The 12447-nt window shown below is 37.0% G+C and overlaps 1 protein-coding gene across 4 annotated transcripts in view; it reads left to right on the plus strand.

Moving 5' to 3' along the window:
* The first annotated feature begins 213 nt into the window (after positions 1–213).
* The window catches only part of enpp1 (ectonucleotide pyrophosphatase/phosphodiesterase 1), a 37002-nt gene continuing 24768 nt past the window's right edge, over positions 214–12447 (plus strand). Inside the window, exons 1-4 of one of the 4 annotated variants that reach the window (XM_008397515.3) lie at positions 214–282; positions 1156–1317; positions 5446–5518; positions 7516–7602. In XM_008397515.3, the coding sequence (XP_008395737.1) occupies positions 1177–1317; positions 5446–5518; positions 7516–7602 (301 nt within the window). In that variant the 5' untranslated portion in view covers positions 214–282; positions 1156–1176. Of the gene's footprint in view, positions 283–619; positions 706–1066; positions 1318–5445; positions 5519–7515; positions 7603–12447 lie in introns of those variants that run through there. The other 3 variants (XM_008397513.2, XM_081602323.1, XM_008397514.3) reach the window with 3 other exon arrangements.

Consider the following 12447-nt stretch of genomic DNA (forward strand, 5'->3'; position numbering starts at 1 on the left):
CTCATAACTTTGAGATATAGTTACATATTCTGTAACAACATACACTCTGACATTCATATGTATCCAAACCTAGAATGCAAACACAAAGTCCCTCTTCAAACTTAAACGTACACAAACGCTGTTTTTCTTTCAATCAGAAACAAAGATAAACAAAGAGCAGCAGGACTGAACTCTAAGCTTTGAAAGGGTAAAAACAAGACAAAGGTCAGAGGTCAGAGGTACCAGTAACATGTGGCTTCTATTAACACTTCACAGGACACAGATAATCTTGCAGAGGTGAAGGTATATTGAAGTTTGATCAGTATTATAATATAATACAGCTTTTATTGATGTAAACATTATTGGTTACAAATGTTACAACAGCACCATCTTGCGGTCACAATAATAAACTGTTACACCCCACAACCTGTGGGCTTTTCCAACAAGTTTGGACATGTGGATATTTAATAACAGTTTAAACAGTATTGAGAAATTCCATTTTAAAAAAATTCCATTAAAATTATTATTTTTAAAATCAAGAAAATATCTTTTACAATTTTGTGATGATTCTGATAAATAAGGGAAATACATCTTAAATGTCAACAAAAATTATTTCAAGTGATACCTTAGTTACAGACAACAAAAACAATCAGCTGCAGATTGAAGCTCTGAGCACGTGTCTGTAATATCTATGTTGACCACCGGATGGCGACATCTGCAAATGAGGTAAATGAGTAATTACCTCATTTTCTTTCCAGCGACTTTTATTTGCCATCTTCAGGTAATGTTTTGCCTAATCAAAGATTTAATTTTCAAAAACACCATTTTGATACTTATGACAATTATTTAAAAAAAAAAACAAAAGATTTTTCTTAGCATAATATTACATGTTGCTGTGACGTTCTAAGTAAATCGTTAATTTTGCAAGTTGACAGCCTTTGCTCAAAGTGTTGCTGTATCAAACAAGAGAGCAAAAGTAGCGTGGCTCTCTCACGTCAAAAACACACGTCTGTGTGACACCCTGCAACATGTGTTCGCCTGCTGGTTTACCACACAAGAATACGTCAAAAAAAAAAAGGCGGTCCTTTGTGCATGCCGGAGCAGAGGGTTCATATTCTGCTTCATTGCTGTGAAAAACTCTTAACTGCATCTCATTCCCTCCTTGAAAACTGTCAGGACGTCAGTGCGCTCAGCGGCATGGAGGGGACCAAAGGAGAGGAGCGGCAACCGGAGCAGGCGGCGTCTTTATTCGGGACGTCCGAGCTGGAGAGCCAGAGGATCAGCGCAGAGCGGAAGAAGCGGGATCAGCGGAATCACCGCTGTAAAATCATTATTGGGGTATGTGTTAGAGCTCAAAAAAAAAAAAAAACTTAAAACTGGCATCACGTCAATTACTTACAACTAAAAAGAAGAGTATCCTGTTTCCAAGAATCTGCAATAACTAGATTTTAAAGTTTGAATGCCTTCTTTGAAAAAAAAAAAAACTAAAACTGCAAGTCCAGAGTTCAATTTAGACTTTTTTTGCAATTGTTTTATTGGTTAGTCATTGCTAAGTTGCTACAACTGTCTTTTGCACGGCAGCGAAATCTCGATAAAGTGCAAAAGCCACGGCATTCATGTCAGCATTTTCACCCTGTTTACTTTGCCCGTCATTAATCCACAGCTGTCACAGCTGAGACTGTCAGTGGTGCCAGAGACTAATGTGGAAACTAACTGTTTTCACTCCACTGCAAAGAGACAGAGGCCAGGAAAGGCCCCACAGGTGTCCGCCGGTTGTTTCTGTGGAAAGCAGAACCAGACCTCACAGCACAGTTTAGGTCACGTAGAAAGTCATGAACTTAAAACACTGGAATCACTCTGGGCAGTGACGGAGAAATTAAATTGTTCTATTTGTAGTTTATTCGTGTTTTTTTTGTGCCAATTTTCCTTGAAAAATGCTGTTTTCCAGTTCATTCAATTCTTCAAAGCTAAAATCTACCCTTTTACAGGCTGTCGATGCTAAACATGTTCTTTGAATCACATTTTTTTTAATCAGGTTTATTTCAGGGCATTCACATCCTTTGAATTTTCACACATAAATGTGTAAAAATTCACACACTTATGTGTGAATTTTGATGCACACATAAATGTGCATCGTTTATGTGGCCATTTTTGATTTTTGACCCATCAAAAAAGTCATTTTTGATGGGTCAAAAAGGTCATTGTGAAGTAGCAGCACAACAAAACATTTTTAACACTTTCTCATAAATTAAAATCTAATGGCTGCGATGTGTTTTACTTAAGCTTTCAGTCCTCTTTTCCCTGATGCCCATAAATAAATACCAGTGCACTCAATGAACTACAGAAGTCCATATAATTATAAAGTGGAATCCCCCTATGAGTAACGTAAAGTCAGTATAAATACAGCTGCTCTGTGAAGGCTTCACATGTTTGTTGGGCAACAATAGGGAACAAGCAGCTTCACGAAGGCCAACGAACTCAGCAGACAACTCCGGGATCAAGTTGTAGAGAAGTTTAAAGCAGAGGGGGATTATAAAACTATATGTCAGGCTTTGAATATTGGAGACTTCAGTTTACAACACAAAAATGGAAAAAGTTGATCTAGAAATGTGTTGGTAACACTAAAATCAAACATTTTAGTTTACCTGCAGAGCATGTTTATTGTGAACACACCCTGCCCACAGTGGAACATGGTGGTAGTCATGTCATGCTGTGGGCATGCTTCTCTATAGCAGGACAAGGGATGCAGGATGGATGGAGCTAGTAAGTAAGGGACAATCCTGAAGAACCAAAATGTTGTGATGCGATGGTTTAGATCAAAGTATACGCCTATGCTGGAATGGCCCAGTCAAAGTCCAAACCTTTATCCAATTGAAAACCTATAAAAAGTCTTGAAAATGAAAGCTTACAGATTTTGCTCATACAGTCTGACTTGTCTTGAGATATTTTGAAAGTAGGAAGGACACATTGCAATCTATATATGTGTGAAACTGGCAGAGACACACTGCAACACTTGTCTGTAAATACAGAAAATGTTGGTTCTACAAACAGCTTTTGACTAAGTACAAATGCACACCACACTTTTCAGATATTTATTTGGGAAAATGCATTGAAAATTATGTCTCTTTCTCTTCCACCTCCTAGTTAGGCACTGTTTTGTTTTGGTTTATTTAAATCACCCCAACTTTAAGTGACAACATAGCATGACTTTCCCAAGGCATTGTGTTGCTTATGAACACATGATGTCTTAATTCTCTATTGGGTTCAAAACTACATCTGCCAGCAACCTGGTGCACTGTTTTTTTCTTTTGTAACTCAGAATCACAAAATCACACTTTAAAGAACTGATTTATCAGCAAATCATGCAAAATAACATCTTAGACTGAAGTTTTAGATCCCAGTGTGCATAAATGCCATACTGTTATTCAGTCAGATGCATACTGCATACGTTGTCTGTGTGGGTTTATGTTGACACTATAAATGCTGCTTACAGACCCAACTATGTGCCACACTTCCTGGGTCATTTTTTTAACCTGGATTAGAGTCCACCCATGTTATTTTGTATCACCCTTAAAGAGCCTTTTACTCCCACAGTCAAATGTTTCTCAAAATAGCCTCCTTTATTAATAAGCAAATAGACTAACCACGCCCAGTCCAAGTGGAGGCAAATATCTGCGATAGTTTGTTATTTTTTAAAGCGCAAAAACAAATGACTGAAAACTTTAAGTGAAGTTGTTTTTTTAATGTTATTTTTATGCAGTTAAAACATACAGATACGTAAGTAAATACATATTTTTTTATTCCAAAATCCATCTCAGGCGTAAATTATCAATGGAACTAATTTGTTTACACATCTTCCTAAGTTATTTCCTTCTGACTGAGCTACAAACCACAGAAACTCCAGATGTCTGCTTAGTACTGTAACCAGAGTCTAGACAGTGTAACGTTCCATGACAATGCATGTATTTGGACCAGTAACAATTTTACTCTTTGAAAAGGAGCAACTGGGGATTTTCCTCCCAACCTTTTGCCCCAACTTGAGGAAAATTTGTTCAACACCGGCAGACAATGGATTCCTTAGTCTAGGTTTTTCATTCTGTAACGTTCACTTTCAGAGTGAACTTCAGACATCACTCTAACCTGGCAATCTAGGGTTCATTTTACAATAACAGCTTAACCTGAAGAATTTTGAGGAACTGAAGCAGAAAGGTACTACTTAGAGTCAGACTTGTAGGTGTGAATGGGACAAACTGCACTTTTACTTCCCACAAAGACGCTACTTACATTTTACGCTCCCACGAAAGCAAATCAAGGCATCCTGTCTGCTCACCTCTCCCTAAAAAAAAGAAAAGAAAAACAACCAGACACCAAATACACATAACATATTATCATAACTGTCTAGGAATGCCACATTTGCAAGTGTGAATCACACTAAGAGGATTTCTTGTGGTTGATAATTCCACCAATCCTGCTTTTTGACAGCCTTGCAGCAGAATAACTGTGAAGAAGTATGAGTTTGAAATATGTTTTTTTTTTTTGCTTAACTTGTAAAAGAAAAGAAATAACCACAAACTAGCGTTTTTTTCTGCGGGAATGGTAAATACGTGGTGGTCATCTCAATAATCAAAGTATTGTCTATAATAACCTCACCTATTTCATGACAATTTATTTCTATCTTGAACTATGTTTAATTTCAATAGCTTAATGTTGCTCCGGCAAACTGCACCGTGTGTTGTGATTTAAAAATAATGCTTCCAGCAAAGTGATAGCACGATGGTCAAAGTTAAAAAGCAAAATATAACCTCTCACAAACAATATTTAATTCTGGCTACGGAGAAGATGCCAAGCGGTCTCAGACTGCAGGGTAAGTAAACAACCACAGGAACCACTGAGGGTCTGTTTTAGGCGTTGCTGCCAGTGAGACACGGCAGAACGCCCCCATCTCTCCATAAACAGAGTGTTTTCTTTGAAACGCCCATTTAATTACAAACCCCTCACTCTCCAGAGCTGCTGTCCCTCAGCAGATAAAAACTCAGCAGCACTTGGTCCACTCATTTTTAACAGATGAAGATTAAACAGCTGGCAAGCCTCAGAGCATAAAGTTGAGCAATGTATGAATCACAGGACCGGATGTCAACTTAGTTTTGTGGTTTTAGTTATTTATTTGAAACACTTTTCTTTATTTCTAGGATGAACAGATTAGGACATTTTCAATTAAAGTTATTTTTAAAGACAAGAATTGGTTGGTAAAAATGTAGCTTTTTGGCACCAACAACAAGAAATATCCTTGGAGGTGTTATGGGGAAACTTTCAAAACTGTAGCTGTTAAGTTTGCCAAAAATAGTAAGAGAGCCAGTCACTGTTTCAGGCTTTTGATTTTGAAGCCTCTAAAGTTGTTTTTGTGTGTGCTGCTTAATGAATCATGTCCTCTGGTGACCTAAACAGCAACTTGTTGTCTTTCTTCAGGTTGCACTGCTGTGCTTACTGATCGTCATTGTGACTGTGACGATTTTACATAAAAATGGCTCTAAGAGCAAAGGTAAGTTTCACAAAGACACCCAGTTTTCTGACTTTTTACACTGTTGATTATGAAGAATTTTGTATTTTTTTGTTTGAGGATATATTTTCTAGGGCACATGTGTCAAAATCTGGCCCGCTGTAGCTTTTTATGCGACCCTCTAGATTCCAGACTAAACTTTAAGTGTGCTTAAATATTATGTGTTAAAATAAATCAATGCAGTTTTTATATGTTTACTGCCAAATCATATCAATCAGTCCCTCCAGTTTTTTGAGAATCATCGAGGAAATTCACGCAACATCAACAAATCCCCGCAGTATTTTGCACTAATAATTGGGAGTTTATTGCAAAGTTGTTCTAAAATTACCAAAAAGGTTCTAACTTGTACTAAACACCTCCCTCAATCTTGGACTGATGTCAGGTTGATCTTTACAGCATGTAATAAAAAGTCACATTTACCGTCATACATAAGTGCAGATATCACAAATATTTCCAAATTAGTACAACAAATTCCTTGTTACTTTTATTGCAAAAAATAACAAAGAGAATCACGAAATCCTGGAGGAACTGAACATATGTTCAATAATAATATTTAATTTTATGAATTCATTGATATTTTAACAGTTTGTGAAAAGGTTTTATAAATACATTCTGGCACAACCGGCCCTTTAAGAGCATTCATGATCTTGATTTGGCTCAAAACGAAAATGAGTTTGACACCCCTGCTCATTGCAGGGGAGTTGCAATGCATATGCATGCAAATGGCATTTGTAAGAGCGTTGCAACTGTTAAAGCTTCATTGGTAATCATCTTGTGCTTGGCAACCTGTTCCAGTTAAACAGTTTTTAAACTAATGTGTTATGTTTCAAGTGGCTCAGAAAAGCCTTAGCTTAAACCCATCTCAGGAATAGCAAACCAGAAATGCTAAATGATTTAAGGATGACTGTGGATTCTGGTACTGTTTTCAAGGTGTTGGATCTCATTGCTACTTTCAATACTGTTGACCATCAGAACATAATGAGCAAGTTAATGAACCCGTTTAGTTTTCTGGAACAGTGTAAGTAGTACTCTGCAATGCTTTCATACAGATGTGTCACTTGTGAACACATCATCATTTCCTCCCAAAACCTCAGTGTTTTGTTTCTATATATACAGTCATGACTTTTTATCATGACAGTATAGACCCCCTTCATGCCCTGTGTGTTTTTGTAAGTCATATCTAAAAAAATAGATATGCACTCTTAATTTTGACAATAAGGAAAACCAAGAGATATATCTTAACTATACAAAATAAATAAAATACCTTTTAAAATTCCCTATAATAGGCAATAAAAATGCAATTTCTAGTATGACGGAAATATTACCCCCTGTAATTATTCTCACCTAAAACAATTAAAAGTGCACATATCATATCTGAGGCACATGATGACATCATTCGGTATCATAACTAATGAATGATACCATAATATGATTCATTAAATAAATCTATGAATTTATTTAATGAGTAATAAATTCATAAATAATTTCATAAAGTGTATTTGTAGTTCTAAATGAGGATTTTGAAACACTTTTACCTTGCCATCTGTCATCTAGTGTCCAGATCGCTCGTGACCAAATATGCAAATTAGGTAATGAATATCTAAATATCACTGGATGGCAATCCAGTGATATTTAGGACAGCCAATAGCGACTTTCCTTGCTGAGCAGTTGGCAGCAGTGTTCAGTAGAAGATATGAACGACAGTGGTAATAACCCCGGTGTCTAGAAAAATAGTAATATTACATTTTCAAGAAAGTCAAGAGAAAAAAGATAATGAAAAATAAATAAATAAAGGGTATCAGTTTATAACCCAATTTTCCTTCAAGAGAAGTGAGTAGACTGTAGTGTTATTCCTAACACATTGGCTTAGCTAGCTTAGCTTCAGGCTACTGTTAGCCTCCTTTTCACTAACACTTAATCAGTGAAAGGAAATATTTAACAAGATATGCATATATTTGACTTGTCCCTGTACCTTTTAGCACACTTTACAACAGGTGAATATGAGTCACCAGCTGCTCTACCTCCCCATACCAGAATAACTTCTCCTCGCTATCACAGCGAAGAAGGTGAGCTACACTGTGTTCACTGACATGCCAGTTAGCATCACTGCAGCAAGTCAATGGGGATTGCTCTGTCTCTCTTGTAAACTCATTACTGACAGAGATTCAAACAATCAAAATATTATTAATTTAAAAAAAAATCAAACAACCGTTCCAGGAAAAAGGCATCATACTAGATGCTAGATGAATAGAGCTGGAGTATCATCTTTAGGAATGTTACATTGTTGATTAAACCAAAAGAGAGTAGTTGGGTAGAGTATCCTGACTCTATTCTCAGATAAAAAAAAACATTTCTGTTTATTTATTTTATTTACTGAGGAAAATGAAATTCTAAAAGCACTATATGTGAAGTATACTAGATGTAAAGGCACTATGCATAAATATATATATTTAAAATATGTAGGGGTCATTAATGATGATAAGCATGCTGTACCATGCATTCATAGCTATACAGTTACATAAAAATATTTTTTTATTGTTATCACAACAGTACCACAAAATATTGCTATAAAAGTTCATATTGTCCACCCCTGATCTGGTGATATCCATTATCTTCATATTCTCTTTGATTTCTTGTACCTCTTTATTCATGTTTGAGGAGTTGATAGAACAGGAAGAGTACAACATAAACGCAGTGACAAGAGAGAGAAAAAGCAAATTCAGTGTTGACAGTTACGTTCCTCTCGTTGCCATGTGGAAGAAGGCCAAAGCGACGGGACAAAATCCACACATGAACGCGGAAAACATCCAAAATAAACAGACAAGGCTTCCGATTGTCAGGAAAAAGAGATACATTAGGGCCACCATGCAGCATGACCCACTTCCAAACTGTACACATGATCCACTCAAGTCAGTCAGCTCAGAAACCCTTGAATTACATGTAATAGCTACCTAAAAATCAAAGTTTAAGAAAATATACTTTGTTAAGCTGACATGCTTTGTTATTTTTAAATCCCATATGATCAGTTGCATTGACAAAACTGCCAATTGTCAATTTGTTTCGTAGTTGTGTAAACTAATTTAAATAAGTGCCCCTCATGTTTGTTTTCAAGTCATTACACTTTCTTCTATCACTAACCGTTTATCTCTGACTTCCTCTCTCTTGTCCAAATGTTTCAGACCATTTCAACACTCCCCAAACATAAAGTGACATTTCCATTTTCTGAGTTTTGCAGAAATGGATGCATTTCTAAATAATGATTCATATCAACACTCAGACATGACCTACAGTCCAGATAACTGCATTTCAGCAGAATCAGTGAGGAACTTAAACATAAAAAAAATGTTTGGCACTAATTATTGTCATCTCTCCTGTGGTAGACTTTTCAAAGGCAGAAGCAGCTACATAAAGAAATGGTTTGGGGATTTCCAACCAGGAATATATTTTTTCTCTTTTTAGTTTGATCCCAACAACAACCTTATTCCAATCGAGTATTTCTAACCTAAATTTGATTCCAACATGACTTAATTTCTCACATTTCTGTCCACTGTACACCATAATGACAGGAGGAAATTTCTCAAATAAAGTGATGAATTACTTGCATATAACTATTCAGATCCTTTGCCTAAATAGTACAGATTAAGATCAGGTGCTTCACGTTTTCCTCTGATCATCCTTCAAATGTTTTTACAAATTCACTAGACTAACCCTAGATTCAACTGATTGACCCTGATTTGGATGCAAACACACTTGTTTATTTAAAATCTCAGGTGAGAGCACATACTAAACTACTAACCAAGCAGTTCATGCAAAGGAAGTGTCCATCTGAAATTTCATTTTAAATATTAATGCCAACTGTGAAGCATGGTGGTGACAGCATCATGGTGTGGATGAAACAGGGTATCTAGTCAACACATAAGGTAAAGTTAAAGCTGATTTTACAAGAAAACCTCCTCCAAAGTGCTTTGTGAAAGACTTAAACTTAAATCTAATTGAACATTCATGTGGGGAATGAGGTTGCTTTAAGAAAAGGCTTTAAATACTTAGCGATTTCTTCTTTTGTTTTGTTTTATGTGCTACTCTGTGTAGAGCTTTTGGTATAAAGGTACACAACCCCATTTTTAGTAGGGCAGTATTATGTGTGCCATAGTTTTGCTCCGTCATCAAAAACTCATCTGGAGTTCTGCTTTGATTCTTTCATGCATGCTTGAGAAATCCTTTAATCTCCATAGCAGCCATTCAGCTGTACAAAACAAATGGGTTCAGCTCCTCCTCTGAGCTGCAGTTTCCAAATTTCCACTTAACTTGGAAACCCCGCAACAGTTCCCTCAGACTAGCCAGCAGCAATTAGCAAACACCTGCTGGGGCTATGCATCTGCTGAGCTCGTTATATGATTTACTTCTCAGTGCAATGCTGGTAAAATTTGTTGTTAGAGGGTTAATAGAGGAGCGATGTTGTGATGATTTCCTCAAAAGTGTTGGAAAGAGCAGGACTTCTTAAAGAGACAGATGCCCAATTTCAAGGTGCGAAATTACATAGTTGAATTTCTTTTGAGTCATATTGATATACATAGCATTTTATAGCAACTGAAGGTGACATATTGACTTGATTATGCTACAAAATGATTCTATGTGGCTGGAAAACATATATACTGCCCCTTTAATAAAAGTCTTGCATAAAGATGTGGGCAAAGCAAATCTTTGTTAATGCTTTCCATCTGCGCTTTAAGCGACTCTGTGCTGAGCCCTTTACACCAGGAAAATGAGCAATTAGCAAAATATAGATTGGTGGATTAAGAAGAATGTGCACACAAAGCAGATTGCTGACCACATAAAAGGTTAATTATGTCAACTTCTCTGTGTTTATATTAATGCCAGGATTCTGTGTAGTTTCAGGTTTCTGTACCGGTCTTTGTTCCTCTTTTGTTTCTTTTGTTGACATTCTTTGTGCGGGTAGCTGCATGTTTCTGATTTTCCATTTCTTAAGTCATGGGTTTAAATGTTGACTCAACTGTGAATCGAATCCGTTTCCAGTGATTGCATGACGCCATCGATCACGTTACCTTTGGAGAAATCTGCATTCAGGTTCTGTTTAGTGCGCTGGTAATATTTTTATGGTCCAGAATGGCATTTTGTTGCATCAAAGTTGCTGTGAGATTTATGAGAAAAAAAGCACAAACGGTTATTCCTGAGAAAGACCCACGTTGGACCCTGGGGGAAACTCGCAACACGTTAGGGAAGAAGGTGAGGTGGGTCGGGTTACTGAGAAGCTAGACGTGAATGTTAACACTCATGGGACAGTCTCAAATTAACCCCTGAGCAGCCTTGCTGTTTGGGATCCTACACTAAACTTGCTGTAACCACGTTTTTGTGAAAGAGGAATGTTTTGCGGAAGCGTAGTCTCTCTCTGGTTGAATGTGGTCCGCGGCACCAATGTGCTTTTCATTGCACGCTGGCACGCCAAAACATCCCTCCTGCTTTTCTGGGGCAGTAGCGGTGAGTGTGGGCTGCAGTCCTCTAGGGTGGGGTGTTCCCTCTGCTGTGATAGGTTTTCCCCTCGCTTTCCCTGCCCCACCAACTTGAAAGCCATATGGAAAGAATCGGATCGGATTTTCCACACGTGCAGACTCTTGTTTACGTGCCGTCTCCTACGTTTTACATTTACACTTCTTTCCGGATGTTGGTTTTGGAAACAGATGACAAGACATGAAAAATAGTCAGTCTTCTCTATAGATGGAGTCTGTGTGTTGTATAAAATGCTGAGCATGGATTTTCTAGTGGATTTAAAGATCACAGTGACTGATTCTCTTGGGACACTGCTTCCCTATGTTCGCTCCAAACCACAACGCTGACCTCGAGGCGGTGAGAAGGGGCCTTCTCACCAGCATGATAAGAGTCTACTGTTCCATGTCCTGTCAGCAAAGCACTTGACAAATGTATTAGTTGTCCGTAAACTGTGAGGGAGCAGACCTCGAATATCCTGTCTGGTGTCTCATTGTCTGTGGGAACGACCTTCTTTCTTAGATTTCACCAACAGTGACAACATTTCATACAGGTTTTATTTTCGCTAAATGAAAACACACAGGCAAAACACATTTGTACACAAAAAAGTTATGTTTAGACAACTTTTTTCTCTTAATCATGATGATTTTTTTTTTTTTTGCTAACTGATAACAAAAACACATTTAATAGAAAAAAACAAATTTAAACAGAAATGTGAGTTTGATGTGTGTTTTTTTTTTTAAAGCTACCTTTAATCTGACAATCAAGACTCATCAGGATGTATATTCCAGCTTATTGAATTTGGCTGTACCGGACCTTGCAAAGATACTTATACCTTTAAAGCTTTTGCATATTTTTCTCATTATAATTTCAGACCCTTATCTTTTTATTTACACAAACCAACACAATTTTACATGTTTTTGAAGTGAAAGAGAATAGTTTTTCAAATGATGTGCAAAAAACAAAAAGCATGGTGTATATTTTTCTTCCTTAATAAACACACATTACAACAATATACCTTAGATGTCAACAGAGTCCCTCTGCATGTTCTTTAATCTCTGTATAATAACAGATGTTCTGTGAATGACTCAGAGGTTCATATATGAGTGAACAAACAGGATCCTGAAAACAAAGGAATAGGTCAAGGATGAGTTTCCAGAGAAGCTTAAATCTTCTCTGGAAACTTACATTGTGAAATCTCACAGGTCACTGTTCAGTCCATCATCATGAAATAAAAATAGTTTGGCACGGTTCGTTAGGGTAATGGGAAATCATTTAAAGTACTGAAAATATACCTGTTAGAATCTGGTGACTGTGTTCACAGAGGCTCCTGATTATCTGCTACAAGAAAGAATCTCAGGCTCTCAAACTCAGCAAAACTATAAATGTTGAGAAATGCAGGTCAGAGC

The sequence above is a fragment of the Poecilia reticulata genome, chromosome 21 (genome assembly GCF_904066995.2).
Source record: "Poecilia reticulata chromosome 21, P_reticulata-male-v2, whole genome shotgun sequence".
Classification (NCBI taxonomy): Eukaryota; Metazoa; Chordata; class Actinopteri; order Cyprinodontiformes; family Poeciliidae; genus Poecilia; species Poecilia reticulata.